The 20,475-nt window shown below is 30.6% G+C and overlaps 4 protein-coding genes and 1 long non-coding RNA gene across 6 annotated transcripts in view; 2 read left to right on the forward strand and 3 right to left on the reverse strand.

The window, feature by feature from the left end:
* Window positions 1-209: 209 nt before the first annotated feature.
* Window positions 210-14,523, reverse strand: LOC119606247 (adenosylhomocysteinase-like 1). The gene is made up of 2 exons (XM_037959675.1): window positions 13,080-14,523; window positions 210-1,492 (listed from the first exon to the last, which is right to left on the reverse strand). The coding sequence occupies exons 1-2, from the start codon at window positions 13,545-13,547 to the stop codon at window positions 449-451; spliced, it is 1,512 nt and encodes a 503-aa protein (XP_037815603.1). The 5' UTR covers window positions 13,548-14,523; the 3' UTR covers window positions 210-448.
* Window positions 14,524-15,295: 772 nt separating this feature from the next.
* LOC119606244 lies at window positions 15,296-16,715 on the forward strand. Its single transcript, XM_037959673.1, has 3 exons — window positions 15,296-15,787; window positions 15,887-16,083; window positions 16,161-16,715. The coding sequence occupies exons 1-3, from the start codon at window positions 15,416-15,418 to the stop codon at window positions 16,588-16,590; spliced, it is 999 nt and encodes a 332-aa protein (XP_037815601.1). The 5' UTR covers window positions 15,296-15,415; the 3' UTR covers window positions 16,591-16,715.
* Window positions 16,253-18,051, reverse strand: LOC119606245 (small VCP/p97-interacting protein). Its single transcript, XM_037959674.1, has 3 exons — window positions 17,745-18,051; window positions 17,513-17,680; window positions 16,253-17,453 (listed from the first exon to the last, which is right to left on the reverse strand). Exons 1-3 carry the CDS (start codon window positions 17,808-17,810, stop codon window positions 17,439-17,441), a joined length of 249 nt encoding a protein of 82 aa, XP_037815602.1. The 5' UTR covers window positions 17,811-18,051; the 3' UTR covers window positions 16,253-17,438.
* A 1,770-nt stretch (window positions 18,052-19,821) lies between these two features.
* Window positions 19,822-20,475, forward strand: part of LOC119606243 (UTP--glucose-1-phosphate uridylyltransferase) — a 30,884-nt gene continuing 30,230 nt past the window's right edge. For both annotated transcript variants that reach the window (XM_037959671.1, XM_037959672.1), the window contains exon 1: window positions 19,822-20,088. In XM_037959671.1, coding sequence (XP_037815599.1) covers window positions 20,062-20,088 — 27 coding nt within the window. In that variant the 5' untranslated portion in view covers window positions 19,822-20,061. The remainder of the gene's footprint in view (window positions 20,089-20,475) is intronic.
* LOC119606246 overlaps window positions 19,888-20,475 on the reverse strand; it is a 641-nt gene continuing 53 nt past the window's right edge. The window contains exon 2 of the long non-coding RNA XR_005231635.1: window positions 19,888-20,398. This is a non-coding gene — a long non-coding RNA (uncharacterized LOC119606246). The remainder of the gene's footprint in view (window positions 20,399-20,475) is intronic.

The raw sequence follows: 20,475 nt of genomic DNA on the forward strand, positions 1-20,475 counted from the left end.
AATATTTTGGAAAAAAAACTCTCCTTTAATGGTTTCTTTTTTTTTTGTAAATTTCCTTTTAAGCCATATAATTATTTAAATTTTTTTCATAATTTTGTTTTTCTTTATCAAATTTTTAAGACCTAATATTTTTGTAATAACATTATTTTTTGCATTGTCTGTTTGTTTGTTGGTTTGATTTTGTTTTATGAAATAATACAATATTATTATTAAATTCTTACATGTTCATGATTTAATCAGTATGTAGTAGTAGAAGTTTATTTGTTTGTTATATATTTTCATTGTCTAGTGTCGTCTGCAGTGGTAAATAGTTTATTTTATTGTTTTCTTGTTTAAATTTATTGAGTGCCTTTTTGTAAGCCTGTGCGCCGGTGCTTAACCATTTTATTTTCTTTTCTTTCATCTTCTAAACACTACATTTTTACCAACTGTTGTTGTTACGGTTGATTTAATAACGATAATAATTGGGTTTAAAGGGACCCGCCTTATTAAGACCCATATATTTAGCCTGCTCATCAGTTAACTCGGTTAAATGAGCATCGAATGTGGGTAAATGTAAACTGGCTACATATTCATCCATTTTCTTGGGCAACAAATAAACGTCGGACTTGTAGCGTCCGGGTGGTGCATTGAAGAGTTCAATTAAAGCTAATGCTTGGGTGGCAGATGTAATTGACACAGCAAATGATGGTATACTGGAACAAGAAAGATTGACCAAACGTCCTTCGGCCAATAAGATAATATATTTACCTTCTGGCCATATAATATGATCCACTTGGGAGCGTACCTTTTCCCAGGTCAAATCCGGAGTACGTAAACTATTTACATCGATTTCCGTATTCGAATGGCCCATATTGCAAATAATACAACCATTTTTCATTTTATCCATATGCTCACGCACCACTACATTCTTATTGCCAGTGGCAGTGACCACAATGTCAACATTGCGTATTACCTCATTAAGTTTCACCACCCGAAAACCATCCATACTAGCCTGTAAAGCACATATAGGATCTATCTCAGTTATATAAACAATACAACCTTGACCCTTTAAAGCTTGAGCACAACCTTTGCCCACATCGCCATAGCCACAGACGACCACCTGTTTGCCACCAAACATCACATCTGTCGAACGTTTCAAACTGTCCAATATGGACTCTTTGCAACTATAAAGATTATCAAATTTAGTTTTTGTTACCGAATCATTAACATTCATGGCCGGTACGGTCAGTTTGCCCGCCTTCGACAGTTGATAGAGACGGTGTACACCGGTAACACTCTCCTCCACAATACCTTTGACCAATTTAAACATGGTTGGATATTTTTTCAACATTAAGTGTGTGGCATCGCCACCATCGTCTAGTATCATATTGGGTTGCCAGTTTTCAGCATTAACACAACGATCAATGCACCACCAGAAATCTTCTTCGGTTTCGCCACGCCAGGCGAAAATTGGAATGTTAGCTTCGGCCAAGGCGGCAGCAACTTCGTTCTGTAAAGTGTAAAAGTATATGGAAAAATGTTAATACTTAATACATCCAAATTAGAAAAATCATCATATTACAAAAATTAGTCCCTATGTAGAATATAGTCTAATTTACACTATAGTATTTTAACTATAGTTTAACTACAACTAAACTTGAACTGTACAATTTTATTTCAATTCTTGTTAAATTTCAGTTTAGTTTAGCTCCAGTTCAGTTCTAGTTAAGTTCTAGTTCAGTTCTAGTTCAGTTCTAATTCAGTTCTAATTCAGTTCTAGTTCAGTTCTAGTTCAGTTCTAGTTCAGTTCTAGTTTAGTTCTAGTTCAGTTCTAGTTCAGTTCTAGTTCAGTTCTAGTTCAGTTCTAGTTCAGTTCTAGTTCAGTTCTAGGTCAGTTCTAGTTCAGTTAGAGTTCTGTTCTAGTTCAGTTCTAGTTCTAGTTCTAGTTCAGTTCTAGTTCAGTTCTAGTTCAGTTCTAGTTCAGTTCTAGTTCAGTTCTAGTTCAGTTCTAGTTCAGTTCTAGTTCAGTTCTAGTTCAGTTCTAGTTCTAGTTCAGTTCTAGTTCAGTTCTAGTTCAGTTCTAGTTCAGTTCTAGTTCAGTTCTAGTTCAGTTCTAGTTCAGTTCTAGTTCAGTTCTAGTTCAGTTCTAGTTCAGTTCTAGTTCAGTTCTAGTTCAGTTCTAGTTCAGTTCTAGTTCAGTTCTAGTTCAGTTCTAGTTCAGTTCTAGTTCAGTTCTAGTTCAGTTCTAGTTCAGTTCTAGTTCAGTTCTAGTTCAGTTCTAGTTCAGTTCTAGTTCAGTTCTAGTTCAGTTCTAGTTCAGTTCTAGTTCAGTTCTAGTTCAGTTCTAGTTCAGTTCTAGTTCAGTTCTAGTTTAGTTCTATTTCAGTTCTAGTTCAGTTCTAGTTCAGTTCTAGTTCAGTTCTAGTTCAGTTCTAGTTCATTCTAGTTCAGTTCTAGTTCAGTTCTAGTTCAGTTCTAGTTCAGTTCTAGTTCAGTTCTAGTTCAGTTCTAGTTCATTCTAGTTCAGTTCTAGTTCAGTTCTAGTTCAGTTCTAGTTCAGTTCCAGTTCAGTTCTAGTTCAGTTCTGGTTCAGTTCTAGTTCAGTTCTAGTTTCAGTTCTAGTTCAGTTTCTAGTTCAAGTTCTAGTTAAGTTCTAGTTCAGTTCTAGTTCAGTTCTAGTCAGTCTAGTTCAGTTCTAGTTCAGTTCTAGTTCAGTTCTAGTGTTCAGTTCTAGTTCAGTTCTAGTTCAGTTCTAGTTCAGTTCTAGTTCAGTTCTAGTTCAGTTCTAGTTCAGTTCTATTCAGTTCTAGTTCAGTTCTAGTTCAGTTCTAGTTCAGTTCTAGTCAGTTCTAGTTCAGTTCTAGGTCAGTTCTAGTTCAGTTCTAGTTCAGTAGTTCAGTAGTTCAGTTCTAGTTCAGTTCTAGTTCAGTTCTAGTTCAGTTCTAGTTCAGTTCTAGTTCATTCTAGTTCAGTTCTAGTTCAGTTCTAGTTCAGTTCTAGTTTCAGTTCTAGTTCAGTTCTAGTTCAGTTCTAGTTCAGTTCTAGTTCAGTTCTAGTTTCAGTTTCAGTCTAGTTTCAGTTCTAGTTCAGTTCTAGTTCAGTTCTAGGTCAGTTCTAGTTCAGTTCTAGTTCAGTTCTAGTTCAGTTCTAGTTCAGTTCTAGTTCAGGTTCTAGTTCAGTTCTAGTTTCAGTTCTAGTTTCAGTTCAGTTCTAGTTCAGTTCTAGTTCAGTTCTAGTTCAGTTCTAGTTCAGTTCTAGTTCAGTTCTAGTTCAGTTCTAGTTCAGTTCTAGTTCAGTTCTAGTTCAGTTCTAGTTCAGTTCTAGTTCAGTTCTAGTTCAGTTCTAGTTCAGTTCTAGTTCAGTTCTAGTTCAGTTCTAGTTCAGTTCTAGTTCAGTTCTAGTTCAGTTCTAGTTCAGTTCTAGTTCAGTTCTAGTTCAGTTCTAGTTCAGTTCTAGTTCAGTTCAGTTCAGTTCTAGTTCAGTTCTAGTTCAGTTCTAGTTCAGTTCTAGTTCAGTTCTAGTTCAGTTCTAGTTCAGTTCTAGTTCAGTTCTAGTTCAGTTCTTCTAGTTCAGTTCTAGTTTAGTTCTATTTCAGTTCTAGTTCAGTTCTAGTTCAGTTCTAGTTCAGTTCTAGTTCAGTTCTAGTTCATTCTAGTTCAGTTCTAGTTCAGTTCTAGTTCAGTTCTAGTTCAGTTCTAGTTCAGTTCTAGTTCAGTTCTAGTTCAGTTCCAGTTCAGTTATAGTTCAGTTCTGGTTCAGTTCTAGTTCAGTTCTAGTTCAGTTCTAGTTCAGTTCTAGTTCAGTTCTAGTTCAGTTCTAGTTCAGTTCTAGTTCAGTTCTAGTTCAGTTCTAGTTCAGTTCAGTTCTAGTCAGTTCTAGTTCAGTTCTAGTTCAGTTCTAGTTCAGTTCTAGTTCAGTTCTAGTTCAGTATCGTTTCAGATCAGTTCAGTTCTTCAGTTCTAGTCAGTTCTAGTTCAGTTCTAGTTTCAGTTCTAGTTCAGTTCTAGTTCAGTTCTAGTTCAGTTCTAGTTCAGTTCTAGTTCAGTTCTAGTTCAGTCTAGTCAGTTCTAGTTCGTTCTAGTTCTAGGTTCTAGTTTTCAGTTCTAGTTCAGAATCTAGTTCAGTTCTATTCAGTCTAGTTCAGTTCTAGTTCAGTTCTAGTTCAGTTCTAGTTCAGTTCTAGTTCAGTTCTAGCTTCAGTTCTAGTTCAGTTCTAGTTCAGTTCTAGTTCAGTTCTAGTTCAGTTCTAGTTCAGTTCTAGTTCAGTCTAGTCAGTCTAGTTCAGTTCTAGTTCAGTTCTAGTTCAGTTCTAGTTCAGTTCTAGTTCAGTTCTAGTTCAGTTCTAGTTCAGTTCTAGTTCAGTTCTAGTTCAGTTCTAGTTCAGTTCTAGTTCAGTTCTAGTTCAGTTCTAGTTCAGTTCTAGTTCAGTTCTAGTTCAGTTCTAGTTCAGTTCTAGTTCAGTTCTAGTTCAGTTCTAGTTCAGTTCTAGTTCAGTTCTAGTTCAGTTCTAGTTCAGTTCTAGTTCAGTTCTAGTTCAGTTCTAGTTCAGTTCTAGTTCAGTTTAGTTCAGTTCTAGTTCAGTTCTAGTTCAGTTCTAGTTCTAGTTCAGTTTTACTTCAGTTCTAGTTCTAGTTTAGTTCTAGTTCAGTTCTAGTTCAGTTCTAGTTCAGTTCTAGTTCATTCTAGTTCAGTTCTAGTTCAGTTCTAGTTCAGTTCTAGTTTAGTTCTAGTTCAGTTCTAGTTCAGTTCTAGTTCAGTTCTAGTTCAGTTCTAGTTCAGTTCTAGTTCAGTTCTAGTTCAGTTCTAGTTCAGTTCTAGTAGTCTAGTCCGTTCTAGTTCATGTTCTAGTTCTAGGTTCATCTAGTTCAGTTCTAGTTCAGTTCTAGTTCAGTTCTAGTTCAGTTCTAGTTCAGTTCTAGTTCAGTTCTAGTATTCAGTTCGAGTTAGTCGTTCAGTTCTAGATCAGTTCTAGTTCAGTTCTAGTTCAGTTGGCGTTCAGTTCTGATTTATAGTCTGGTATATTGTCTAGTTTAAACTAGAGACTGTCTGCGCTATAATCTTGACTATAGCCTTACATATAGTATAGTGTTGCGACATGTGTTTCTAATAAAATTGTGTTTCTAATAGAAAAACCAATTTAGATAACTATATTTCATACTCGATTTTAACTATAAATGTAAACGTCTTGGGATATATACATTTGTAAATTTATTACAACTTTATAGTTTTTCAAATAAATATATTATTTGACATGTTCTGGTAGTTATAAACAATCATTACAAATGATTTAATGTTGCAAAGATCTTGCACGAAAATGCAATAAATTTAAACAAATCTTTGTTATTCTAAAATATTACAGAATTAACAACTTTAAAAATAAACATAATGATGATGATGATGACTAATGAGATTTTAAAATTTTGCATACTAAAAATGTTTATTTATAACAAACTAGTTTTAGAAACTTTTGATAACATAAATAAAAATTCTATTAAAATGACTCAATATGTGGGTCAATTAATAAACAAATTTATGCATGTTATTAATAAAAATCCCCTTAAATAATTTGTTTTCAATCAATCTTATTTTAAAAAAGTATACAAAATCATTTAAAGAATTGAGCTTTTTGCTAATTTAATAATTAAATTTGCAAAGGAAAAAATACAATAAAATTTTTTACTTCATTTTAAGTAAAATTTGAAAAATGGGTTTTAAATTGATTTGTTAGGAAGGCAAATAAACTGTTAGTAGAGAATAAATTGTATGAAAGTCTCCATTTAAAAACAAACTTTTGTCATGATCTTGTATTATTCGTGGAATTTTTGTTTAGTATTTTGTAAATTCAAACAAATTCCACAATTAAAGCTTTAAATACTATGAATAACATTTGGGTAAATAAAAAAATTTCAAATGTATTGTAAATAGACATACATATTTATAATAATACTCTTCATTATTATTTTCTAAATCTCTCTAGCAATGATTATATATTATAAACAATTTTTTTATGATGCTCTGTTGTCTCTTGACAAGGTCATTAATATTAAAAATTTGTGCATGTGACAATAATTTACTGCACAAGTGCATCTTTGTTTATTTTTTTTTGTATGTGCCATTAGAAATCAATTAGATATACCCTTTATACCTTTGCCACATGCTACCCTTTTCCTAAGACAGTTTGAATTTTTTTATATATTTTCTTTAAGCTATTTTTTTTTTTTCAAACAAACATTAAATTCAGTAGCAGCTACAGTCATACGTAAATATATTCATTCCCCTTAACCATATTTATATTTCCATCAACATTTTATTTATTTAGCTTGTTTTATTATCTTTAGATTTTTTCTCTTTTTGTCTGTGTGCTTCGTTAATGCCGTAATAATATATCTCATTATCTTTTTATCTATAAAAATACAAATATACAGAATACAGGAAATCAATTATAATGTTATAGTAGAAGAAAATTTGTTTGTCATTAAATTCAGTGGCTGAAATAGACATTTTGTATATACAATGGCTTTAATAAATATTAAAAATTAAACAGTTTTAATAATATTGTATTAGTTTTATTATCACAAGTTATTAAATAATAATTAATAAAACATGGTTTGGCTTTTTATTTTAGAGTAAGGTTGTAGTGACGATCGTTTTGTATATCACGTGATGGCAAGCTCTTGATATTAATAAGTAGTCACTCAGTTATGAAAAACTTGTTTAATAAAAACAAATATTTTTTAGATATTATGTTAGATAATTAATTTCTAAAAATAACTGAACATTTCATTTTTGCTCTTCTAATCTCTACTTTCTTAATAGAAGAGTTAAAGTTTCAGATTTAAAAAAAAATTTAAAAGTCATTGGGAGAGAAAAAATTGAAAGCCAATTTAAATATTACATCATAAATATTTGCAAAAGATTTCTATAACTTTTGAGAGAAGATTTTTATATTACCGATGTTAATAATAAAATTAAAAAAAACAGTAGAAACGTTTATCAATAATACCGACTATAATATTGTCTCTTCATTTCAGTCTATAATCTCCCTGGAGTTCGACAAAGAATCAATGCATCCGAAAAAGACAGTGATTTCCACTACCGTCTAACCACATGGTTGGCTCTAATTCGTCTTTCGTCACGGATGTACTCTTTTTAAACGAGGGTGAAGAAAACCGTCATTTTAGTGCCCCCTTTTGTAAGCGAGAGGGTGGACACATAAAAAACAAACTTAAGCTATTTGTTGTCTCTTCGTAATCTATGGGAGTGACCTGGGCAGTCGGTGGCTAGGGGTAACCCGAAGTGGTAGGTTAAATAGGTAGTTCAGGACTGTCCGACTGAACTCCTTGGCAAACTTAAAAACCAGTAACTTCTTTTAGAATTGAAATAGAACCAAACTAGAACTGATCCTGAACTAAACTAGAACTGAACTAATGCTTGATTAAAAAACTGAACTAGAACTGAACTAGAGCTGAACTAGAACTGAACTAGAACTGAACTAGAACTGAACTAGAACTGAACTAGAACTGAACTAGAACTGAACTAGAACTGAACTAGAACTGAACTAGAACTGAACTAGAACTGAACTAGAACTGAACTAGAACTGAACTAGAACTGAACTAGAACTGAACTAGAACTGAACTAGAACTGAACTAGAACTGAATTAGAACTGAACTGAAATAGAACCGAACTAGAACTGAACTACTGAACTAGAACTGAACTAGAACTGAACTAGAACTGAACTAGAACTGAACTAGAACTGAACTAGAACTGAACTAGAACTGAACTAGAACTGTAATAGAATCGAACTAGAACTGAACTAGAACTGTAATAGAATCGAACTAGAACTGAACTAGAACTGAACTAGAACTGAACTAGAACTGAACTAGAACTGAACTAGAACTGAACTAGAACTGAACTAGAACTGAACTAGAACTGAACTAGAACTGAATTAGAACTGAACTAGAACTGAACTAGAACTGAACTGGAACTGAATTAGAACTGAATTATAACTGAACTAGAACTGAACTAGAACTGAACTAGAACTGAACTAGAACTGAACTAGAATTGAACTAGAACTGAACTAGAACTGAATTAGAACTGAATTAGAACTGAACTAGAACTGAACTAGAGCTGAACTAGAACTGAACTAGAACTGAACTAGAACTGAACTAGAACTGAACTAGAACTGAACTAGAACTGAACTAGAACTGAACTAGAACGGAACTAAAACTGAACTAGAACTGAACTAGAACTGAACTAGAACTGAACTAGAACTGAACTAGAACCGAACTAGAGCTGAACTAGAACTGAACTAGAACTGAACTAGAACTGAACTAGAACTGAACTAGAACTGAACTAGAACTGAACTAGAACTGAACTAGAACTGAACTAGAACTGAACTAGAACTGAACTAGAACTGAACTAGAACTGAACTAGAACTGAACTAGAACTGAACTAGAACTGAACTAGAACTGAACTAGAACTGAACTAGAACTGAACTAGAACTGAACTAGAACTGAACTAGAACTGAACTAGAACTGAACTAGAACTGAACTAGAACTGAACTAGAACTGAACTAGAACTGAACTAGAACTGAACTAGAACTGAACTAGAACTGAACTAGAACTGAACTAGAACCGAACTAGAACTGAACTAGAACTGAACTAGAACTGAACTAGAACTGAACTAGAACTGAATACTAAAATATTATACACAAGATTATAGACTTAACTATAGACTAGAGTCTGCATTACCATTAAAAGTATTTATGAAAGCCCAATCTCAGACTAATCTTTTACAAAAACAAAAGTTTATACATACTAAACTTAACCAATTTTGTCTCTAAACTATGCCAAGGGAATTAAAGAATTCAATAATGTTTAACCTATTGAGATGTGTTTTCTGTAGAATTTCAATAATTAATTTTAAAATATCTTTAATAAAGTCAAATAATTCTAAATGAAGCAGTCCAATTAACACTTTTTCTTCACACTCCTTAAAAATCAAACAAAGTATAACAAAAGAAATCTTTATTTGTCATACCACATGATAACTTCCAAAAAAATGCAATTAAGATTATAACAACAAAGGGGACAATGGAAGCAAATAGCAGGTTTACAAACATACTTACTATTTATAATAAAATCTATAGAAAAAATAACATAAATACATATAACAAAAGTGCTAATTGAACCAATGTCCAAAAAACATATAAACTCAACATGATTGTACAAATAATTGAAACATTATTATAAGGGCTCTAATTAATATTTAAATAAAATAAGACTGTTAAAGAAAGAATAAATTTACAATTCTATTAAGAATTGTATACAAAAGCATTTAAATTAAACGCCAAAGAATTAAAAAATTATATATCATCATAAATGTATCTCAAGGAATTAGGAAATAGACATTCATTTGTATGTAAACAAGCAAACAATTTATCAAATATGTATGTAATGATTAGATATTTTGGGAGGGGGGGTTATATATTTGCTATATTAACAAATCAAACTATATAATGATGGTGGTGGTATATTTCTTTCTTTTTTCACTTTTGTTAAACAATTTATTAAATGGTGTCAATTGATAAAAGCGAAGAAAATAAATAAAAAAAATATTTCTTAAATGAAAATGAAAGAAAAAATTCACATGCAAGTTTTTTTGCTTTTTTTATTTTTTTTTCTAACTCTTATTTACCACACCACACACATGCTATTCGAATTTGTAAAGATTGTCTTTGAGATTGTACAATAATTTATGAAATGTGTCATTTTTTGTTTAAACAAAAAAATACTTTGAGGACAATAAGTTAAGGCGTTTAAAATTTACAAACAAAACAAATATTGTAATCTATAAAATAAATTATTATTAATTATTGTAGAATTTTATCAAAAATTTTGATTTCTTGTTAAAAATATCTAAAAATATAAATTACTATTTAAAGATGTTTAAGCATAAATTATTATTAAATACAAAAATAAATCACAATGTTTTTGAAAGATAAGTTAAGTGTCGTGATTTAAAATAGTTAGTTAGTTTTATTGTGTAAGATAAGATTTTAAAATCAAAGAAATTGGGTTTTTAAATTAAGTTTTAATTTAACACAAGTGTGGCAAAAATATTCGGTGATTTTTTATTGTTTTAAAGGGGGTGTTATTAATTAGATTTATGGCGCCATGTGATTTTTTTTATACTCAAGTGGTACTAACTTAAATATAGTCTACAGTAGTTATAAATGTTTATTAAGATAAGTGTTCTAAGAGTTTTTTTGAGTGCAAAAGAGTGAGTTAAGCAAAAAATGGATACAAAAAATGTAATTTAATACTCTGGAATAGCAAATAGTTTACAACAAAACTATTTACCTTAAAGATTTTCTTTTAAAAACTATTTCTTAAATAAAAAAACAAATGTTTGAGCTTTATACTACCAACAAAGTTAGACTTTAAAACTTTGAGGCCCTGTTGACTCGAAAAATGTTACACATTTAATGTTACAATTTCTGCTTAATATAAGCGATTAGTTCAAGACTTTAAACTATTTATTTAGTATTGAAATTTTAAAATAAAAAATAAATAATTTAATCGCTAGTTTCTCTAAACCCAACAAAGAATTATTTGCGTTTAGTCCTAATAAAAAAAGTTCAATGTTTCTTAAATAAACTCATAAAGGACAAAGATCAGACAATAAAAGGTCATTGAAAAGAAAAAAAAAAAGAACAACAGACAGCATCAATAGGACAAAAAAAAAACATTTTGTGTGCATTATTACAGTAATTGTCATTCAATATAGAAATTGTCATAATGCGGATATTTAAAAAAAGGTACATTGGAAATCAATAGCAGTGTTTATAATTGTGCTTTTTTATGTTTAGCCTCATTAGGCTATTTGTGCGCTCTGACTGTGAGGAGCTATAACTGTAACATCGTGCTCCTCGTCAGAAAACAGAGCCAACTTCTACAACTTCTTATTGCCGTTTTCAGCAAAGTAGTATCTTGACTACCCAGGAGACCTTCATCATCACATGCAGTGATAGCATGCGTGAACTAGACAACTAACGTACAGTAGCGTATTACTCGAAAATGAGAGGAGTTGTTAGCTGTATGCACTTGCTGGCCACTTTAAATGCCGATATAACGTGTCTCCTGTACGGTGAAGACTACATCGTACTAAGAGTGGAAAGACAATTTGTATTTATGAGTTAATAGAAGGACAGTATCTATCTATCTATCTATCTATCTATCTATCTATCTATCTATCTATCTATCTATCTATCTATATATCTATCTATCTATCTATTTATCTATCTAACTATCTATCTATCTATCTATCTATCTATCTATCTATCTATCTATCTATCTATCTATCTATCTATCTATCTATCTATCTATCTATCTATCTATCTATCTATCTATCTATCTATCTATCTATCTATCTATCTATCTATCTATCTATCTATCTATCTATCTATTTATCAATCAATCTATCTATCTATTTATCTATCTATTTATCTATCTATCTATCTATCTATCTATCTATCTATCTATCTATCTATCTATCTATCTATCTATCTATCTATCTATCTATCTATCTATCTATCTATCTATCTATCTATCTATCTATCTATCTATCTATCTATCTATCTATCTATCTATCTATATATCTATCTATCTATATATCTATCTATCTATATCTATCTATCTATCTATCTATCTATCTATCTATCTATCTATCTATCTATCTATCTATCTATCTATCTATCTATCTATCTATCTATCTATCTATCTATCTATCTATCTATCTATCTATCTATCTATCTATCTATCTATCTATCTATCTATCTATCTATCTATCTATCTATCTATCTATCTATCTATCTATCTATCTATCTATCTATCTATCTATCTATCTATCTATCTATCTATCTATCTATCTATCTATCTATATATCTATCTATCTATCTATCTATCTATCTATCTATCTATCTATCTATCTATCTATCTATCTATCTATCTATCTATCTATCTATCTATCTATCTATCTATCTATCTATCTATCTATCTATCTATCTATATATCTATATATATATCTATATATCTATATATCTATATATCTATCTATCTATCTATCTATCTATCTATCTATCTATCTATCTATCTATCTATCTATCTATCTATCTATCTATCTATCTATCTATCTATCTATCTATCTATCTATCTATCTATCTATCTATCTATCTATCTATCTATCTATCTATCTATCTATCTATCTATCTATCTATCTATCTATCTATCTATCTATCTATCTATCTATCTATCTATCTATCTATCTATCTATCTATCTATCTATCTATCTATCTATCTATCTATCTATCTATCTATCTATCTATCTATCTATCTATCTATCTATCTATCTATCTATCTATCTATCTATCTATCTATCTATCTATCTATCTATCTATCTATCTATCTATCTATCTATCTATCTATCTATCTATGTCTATCTATCTATCTATCTATCTATCTATAAAAATTTAATTTTTCAAAATTTTTAATAACAATTTAATTTTTCAAAATTTTTAATAACAATTTAATTTTTCAAAATTTTTAATAACAATTTAATTTTTCAAATTTTTAATAAAAATTTAATTTTTCGAAATTTTTAATAAAAATTTAATTTTTCAAAATTTTCAATAAAAATGTAATTCTTAAAAACTTTATTAGGTACTAAATATTCGATCTTTCGAAGATGTAGTTCGACATTCACTAAAAATTCGATTTTTCTAAGTTTCACTAATAATTCATTTTTTTTCAAAGTTTCACTAAAACTCAATTTTTTCTAAGATTCACTATAAATTAGATTTTTTAAAAATTTACTAGATATTAGACGTTTTCGTGTGAAGTAAACACTTAAAGCTTTCTCCAAAAATCTAAATTTTATATTAAAGATAAAATCTTCAGTAAAAATCGAAAATTTCATTAAAAACTCAAAATTTTTAATAATTGGAAATTTCACTTAAAATTCGTATTTTCACTTAAATTTCAAAAATAACAAATCCAAAATTTTAATCACATGAAAAATAATCGCATCTCTATACATACCTGTGTTGAATAAATATTGCATGCAGCCCAACGCACAGAGGCACCCAAATCAATCAATGTCTCAATTAGGACCGCCGTCTGGGCATTAATATGAGTGCAACCAACAATTTTCGCATCCTTTAGCGGCTTATCGTCGGCAGCACGTTTTCTCAATGCCATAATGCCGGGCATCTCCTGTTCGGCAATTTCAATTTCACGCCGGCCAAAGGCATTTTGATTAATGTTGCGTACACAAAAATCAGAACAACCTTTAGAGTTCTTTTGGACTTTTTCTCGTGGTGGTACATCATCACCATCATCCGAACTGCTGCCTGTGTAGGAGGCAGATGAAAATGAATCGGTGGATGAAGCAGACAATGAACGACTACGATAGCGGCTGGTTTTCTTTAAAGCACTTGATTGTTTGGCTTCTTTTTTATCAGCACCAGAGCCAGGATCTGGTACGGGGGCATCCGACAAATTGTTCATGTTGATTTCTATGTTTTTAATGCGGTATAATTGACGAACTAATGGCTAATTGCTGCTTGTGTCACCAGCCAAAAAGTCAACAGCTGTTTGTGCTAGACTTTATTTAAATTTATAAAAATTATAAAAAAAAGAGTTCTTGGCTTTTTGTTTTTATCCGCAAATATGTTATTTTTCTCCTTTCTTTGCTCACGTAATGCTCACGTGACGTGTTGTTGTCTATTAAATGTTTTATAAAAATTAATTTTTTCTTCGTTTTATTCGTTGTACTTGAGTCTCTTTTTTCAGAATTTGTTTTTGCTTTTTTCCTTTCTACAACAAAAACGCTAGTAGTAGTATTGTATTGTTTGTGTTTTAATATTCGCTTTTCCCTTCGTTCGTTTGTTCGTACGGGACGGGACCCACTTCAATTGTGTCAATTAAAACAAAACAAAAATGAATGGAGCTTGAAAAAATTACAACAATAACAATACGACATCAAGCTGGTTGGTTGTAGAATAGAGTCAAATATCTTTTGTAGCTGCTGGCTGACTGGCGGCTGGTTAATATGATTGTTCCCGGGGGTGGAGTGTTGAGGTGAAGAGAGGTTCAATGCAGTGTGTGATATTTCAAATACAAGATACGAGCAACCGATAACTACTTTGTTTATGACTGCGAAATTAAATTTATTTCCAGAACAAATTTATATTTTTCTTGTAATTTTTTTGTTTTTGGTTATTTGTCACCGAAAAAAAAACCACACACACACACTCACGAACTCTCATGCAGTTGTATGAAAAAATAAAAAAAAAAAAACTATTTGTGGTAAAAGAAAGAACGCTTACGTTTACACCGAAATAATGAAAATAAATAACTGATATATTTATCTTTAACGTGGTGTTTAACAAATGAAAAGTAAATAAAATATTTATACTCAAAAATACTTTTATTTGTTTGGGACAAACTTTTCTGCTGGCGATGTCGGAAAAAGTTAAAAAATGTGTGCAGAGTTGCCGGAGTAAAATGTATAAGTTTGTCACAAAAAAAGGGATTTTTGAAATGGGACAAAAATAAACTACTTTTTAAAGGGTTGCATTGTATTTTTTAAATAATAACTGATTTTGATGTTTAATTGAAATTAACGTACTTTTTCATACGTTAAATTTATAGTTTTTAAAGCAGATATGTAATTAGCCGTCTTTACAACAATTGACTTTGCCGAAAAAAGACGAAGTCAACAATCTTTTTGCGACTTTTTAAAGTCGATAAATCTTAAAATCGAAAACCCCGAGTATTTTTATACACGTTGAAAAGTTTTCATAAAATGTAAAACTTATTTTTCAAATAGTTTTTCAATATTGACTTTTATCTACAAAAACGATTACTCGTCGTTTCTCTTACAATATAGTCGACTCTTCGACTTTATTAGGAAAAAATATGTGACTATTTTGAAGGAACAAAGTCGTAAATCAAAGTCGAAAAAGTAAAAGGTTGAAAAGTCGATTTTCCGACATCGACTTTTTTCTACAAAAAATTGATTGTTCGAAGTTCAATTTATAGAATATATGTAATTATAGAATATATGTAATTTGTTATGATTCATGTTTATATAGAATTTGACATTTAGGTAGTGCTGTTAACAATACAATCAGCTGTTGGAATTATGTACCACCTTATACAAATCCCCCGTTGGTGCTCATCATTTATCGATTTAATTTTAACACCTGCACTAATCTGTCATAAACACACACTCACATCACTAGTAATGGCGACTTAAATTATTCTAATTCTGTTTTCTGATCATCTTCTTTGTTTAGTTTTGTGTTGTTCTTGTTTATTACATACTATTAATTACACATAATTTTTTGATTTCGTTACGTTTTTGTTTAATTATGTTTAAATTATTAATTTATCTAAATTTATTAATAATCTTGTTTGCTCAATATGAAAGCAGAACATTTAAAAAAGGTCGTTTAAATGACAATAGCCTAAGTGAAGATGAGACACCTTGGCAAAATTTGTGGTTCCCCCATCCCCCAAATTATCAGAATAATGACGTAAAAACCGAAACAGTCAATGTGGCAGCAGGAGCAGCAACTGATGCAGCAGTGAGCAATGAAGAGTTTTCCCTGAAAAGTAAACCTTCAAAAGACTGGCTATGGTTTCCGCATCCGCCCGGTTATCAAAATAAAGAGAAAGTTAGGGAGCATGTCGAGAAACCTATAGAAAATGTTCAACAGAAACATGAATGTGATAATGGCAAGGTAATTGGTTATTAATAAATGCAATTAGTCACCTTTTGGAAAAAGGTTGTTTATAAATCTTGTATTAATATCGTTTATTGTGCTTAAATTCTTTTGCAGTTTGACTTGTCTGTGGATTACGATCCTTTAGATAAACGACATTCCTATAATTATCTCTGCCTTGACCAGAGATCAAAATATACTCCAAATTTAAATACCACAGCTGTTTTAAAGGAGTATACAATACCAGCAGCCTACGAACCTCCAGTAAAATGTTTGAACGAAACTATAGAATACAGCGAGTCCATACCAACTTTGTAAGTAACAAATATTTCAAGATTTTTTTCCAATTTAACAAACAATTTTAAAAACTTCTTATAATTTCCCCTCTCAGCGGTGCCTATCGTCCTCTAGCTCCTAAATATGGTTCCTATAGCTACCTACCACCTCAACGTTGGCTTCATAGCTTAGCCGATGGTGCTATTGTTTTACTCTATCACCCTTGTGCCTTTGCCGGTCAAATTGATCAGCTACAAAATACTTTAAAAGGTTGTTTATATCGTCATATCATTACACCCTCTCAGCAGTTAACACCTCAACGTCCCTTGGCTCTTTTGGCCTGGGGTAAAAGTTTACAAATGTCTGTAGTGGATGATGCTATTGCAGTGAAATTTATTAAAGATAACGCTAAACTAGGTTTTAGACAAAAACAACAGAAATTGAAATTATCTTCGAAAATGTATGATGCTGGTTTATTGTCGGAAGCTCATTTAGTAACGGATGAACAGGATAAAGAGATTTGTGGTTACAAAGAGATGAGATGATTATTTAATAGAAAAATTAGTACTGTATATGTATAATTTTGTTATTTGTTAAAATATATATTAAAAACACAATTTATAGGTTATGTTTGTGTAATAAATCATATTTTAAGGATTTTCGACAAGTTTGAGAATTGTTTAATGAAGAATAAATTTTGGAAATAACCGTAACAAAATATATAAAAATATTGTACTGATCTTATCTGGAAACAAGTCTTGGAAAACATTGGCCTCTATGAAAAAATTAAAACGTCCAAACAAAAGGCGGAAAACTCATATTAAGATCACTCCAGATAATAAGATCACTACTTATCTCTCTTTAATGAATAATTCATCGAAAAGATCACAGTTCTTAATAGTTAGTCAAAAAATGCTTCCTTTAAAGCAGTAGACTAGGCTAAGAAGGTCTAATTAAATAAAACAATTTATATTTTTTGGCAATAAATTTTGGTATTAAATACAATATAAATATATAGCAGAAAATAATTAAAAAATTTGGTATTAAGCTTTTTTCAAAATAACATTAACCTATGAAAGTAACATTTTTATGGCTTCCAAAATTAAACAACAAAGAAAACAAAAAAATGTATGTTAACAAAATTAATAAAGTAAAGTGCAGTATATACGTATTATATAGACTTAATTTTAGTATACAAGTGTAGATAAATGTCTTTAGTACATATTTTTGTTAATATATTTTAATAGTATTGACCCCATTTAACCATAAGGAAATGTTGTTAAGTATATTTTCGTGGTCAATTTGACAAACAATGTATATTTAGATGCGTTTTTCCTCAGACTTGAATATTATAGAAAAAAAGTTAAGAATACATATTGGTGGTGGTGGTGGTTTAATCTTGCTGCCACTAGAATAGAAAAATTTATAAATTAATAGCTGAAGAATTATGTTTTTAAACTGAAATACCTTTAAGGTGGGCTGTCCTCCCATACGTGCGGCTTCTTCCTCACGTTTTTCTCTTTCTTCTTGGAGACGTTGTTGTCTTTTCACCTTCTCGGGATCTTTAATGCCCCTTTGTTCATTTTCTTGACGTCTTTTTTCAGCCGCTTCCAACAATTGTTTCCTGCGGGTTTCCTGCAATAAAAGAACGTTAACTTAGTATTAAATTTGTATATTAGGAATGGGTTTATCTATTTACCGGTGAGGGCATTAAATTAGTTTCTTCTGAGGAACTGCCACAACAAGATGTACATAAATTTCCCATTTTGCTTCTTTTTTTAAACAAATAAATAAATTTTTGAGCTGTAAACTAATATTTAATTAAACAATTTGTTGATTGTTTTTCGATTGAGTCATTGTTTTCTTTCTACGTTGTTTTTGTACCAGACAGCTGTTTTGTTAGTTTTGCCTTGTGCTTCGTATTCGTATAGGATTGCCAATCAGGTTTGGTAAAATTGGTATAATTGTACTTTTTTGCTACAACTCGCTCGTAAGAAGTACAGAGGCACCCTAATAATTAATTTGGTACATTTTTCTAATTGTTTCCTGGCTGAAATAATGATAAGAATTTGGTAAACATTTTTATAGACTAGAATCAAGTAGTATAGTCTATAATCTGGTCTATAGCCTATTCAATAGTCCAGTCTGTAGTATAGTCTAATACACAGTCTGTAGTATAGTCTAATCTATAGTCTAGTCTATAATCTAGTCTATAGTCTAGTCTATAGTCTAGTCTATAGTCTAGTCTATAGTCTAGTCTATAGTCTAGTCTATAGTCTAGTCTATAGTCTAGTCTATAGTCTAGTCTATAGTCTAGTCTATAGTCTAGTCTATAGTCTAGTCTATAGTCTAGTCTATAGTCTAGTCTATAGTCTAGTCTATAGTCTAGTCTATAGTCTAGTCTATAGTCTAGTCTATAGTCTAGTCTATAGTCTAGTCTATAGTCTAGTCTATAGTCTAGTCTATAGTCTAGTCTATAGTCTAGTCTATAGTCTAGTCTATAGTCTAGTCTATAGTCTAGTCTATAGTCTAGTCTATAGTCTAGTCTATAGTCTAGTCTATAGTCTAGTCTATAGTCTAGTCTATAGTCTAGTCTATAGTCTAGTCTATAGTCTAGTCTATAGTCCTAGTCTATAGTCTAGTCTATAGTCTAGTCTATAGTCTAGTCTATAGGTCTAGTCCTATAGTCTAGTCTATAGTCTAGTCTATAGTCTAGTCTATAGTCTAGTCTATAGTCTAGTCTATAGTCTAGTCTATAGTCTAGTCTATAGTCTAGTCTATAGTCTAGTCTATAGTCTAGGTCTATAGTCTAGTCTATAGTCTAGTCTATAGTCTAGTCTATAGTCTAGTCTATATCTAGTCTAGGTCTATAGTCAAGTCTATAGTCTATGTCTAGTCTAGTCTATAGTCTAGTCTATAGTCTAGTCTAGTCTATAGTCTAGTCTAGTCTATAGTCTGTCTAGTCTATAGTCTAGTCTATAGTCTAGTCTAGTCTTAGTCTAGTCTTAGTCTATAGTCTAGTCTAGTCTATAGTCTAGTCTATAGTCTAGTTCTATGTCTAGTCTATAGTCTAGTCTATAGTCTAGTCTATAGTCTAGTCTATAGTCTAGTCTATAGTCTAGTCTATAGTCTAGTCTAGTCTAGTCTATAGTCTAGTCTATAGTCTAGTCTATAGTCTAGTCTATAGTCTAGTCTATAGTCTAGTCTATAGTCTAGTCTATAATCTAGTCTATAGTCTAGTCTATAATCTAGTCTATAGTCTAGTCTATAGTCTAGTCTATAGTCTAGTCTATAGTCTAGTCTATAGTCTAGTCTATAGTCTAGTCTATAGTCTAGTCTATAGTCTAGTCTATAGTCAGTCTATAGTCTAGTCTATAGTCTAGTCTATAGTCTAGTCTATAGTCTTAGTCTAGTCTATAGTCTAGTCTACAGTCTAGTCTATAGTCTAGTCTATAGTCTAGTCTATAGTCAAGTCTATAGTCTAGTCTATAGTCTAGTCTATAGTCTAGTCTATAGTCTAGTCTATTCTAGTCAAGTATAGTCTAGTCTAGACTAGTCTAGTCTAGTCTATGGTCTAGTCTATGGTCTAGTCTATAGTCTAGGCTATAGTCTAGTCTATAATCTAGGGTTCAGCCTATATATTATTAATTATAATTTTGCATTTTCTTCTTTATTATTTACATATTCAACCATCTGGCAATACTAATGGCTCCTCTTTTTTTAGCTCTAATGGCATCTCCAAAAATTTGCAGCACAAGAAAATCAAAACAAAAATAAAAAAACACTAAAAGGAGATTAAAGAAAAGAACGGTTTCTTTGATTTTCTTTAATCTCTATATTCGTTTGGTTCTTTATATGTGGTGTTGTCGGTTTGGCGGCTAAAAGTTTTGGGTGATTTGCTTAGAAGAATTAGTTATTTGCCAAAATAAAAACAATTAACAAACTGTGTTGTGCATTAAGCAAGTGAATATAATTATTAATATTTCCCAAAGTAATACAACAACAAATAAGACAAAATGTTGAATGTCCCCGCAGAAGGCAAAGTAAGTTCAAAAGCAATAAGATTTTTGTGACCAAGCAATACCAACCAACAACCAATTCTTATTGGATTAAAATAACAAAGTTTTCAACTCCTTTTGCCTTTAAATTGAATAATATCCCAACTTATATAAGTATTAAAAAGCTAATCAATAAATTATGTTAAAAAATAACCCAAATTATATTTAATTAATATTAATTTTGTTATTCTGTGACATTGTATGTGTTTTTTTTCACATGTTCAACCTTCAAGTGACCTTATGTACAATCAAATAAATGTCTATAGGGTTTGTGTGATTCGCTAACGGACTCCCTCTAAAATAAAAAAGACAAAATTAGAGATTTTTATTGTGCAGTTTATTTCTACTTTAATGAAATTTGTATTTAATCAA

The sequence above is a fragment of the Lucilia sericata genome, unplaced genomic scaffold (genome assembly GCF_015586225.1).
Source record: "Lucilia sericata isolate MDLA Ls3-8-SP2 unplaced genomic scaffold, ASM1558622v1 Contig000564F_arrow, whole genome shotgun sequence".
NCBI lineage: Eukaryota > Metazoa > Arthropoda > Insecta > Diptera > Calliphoridae > Lucilia > Lucilia sericata.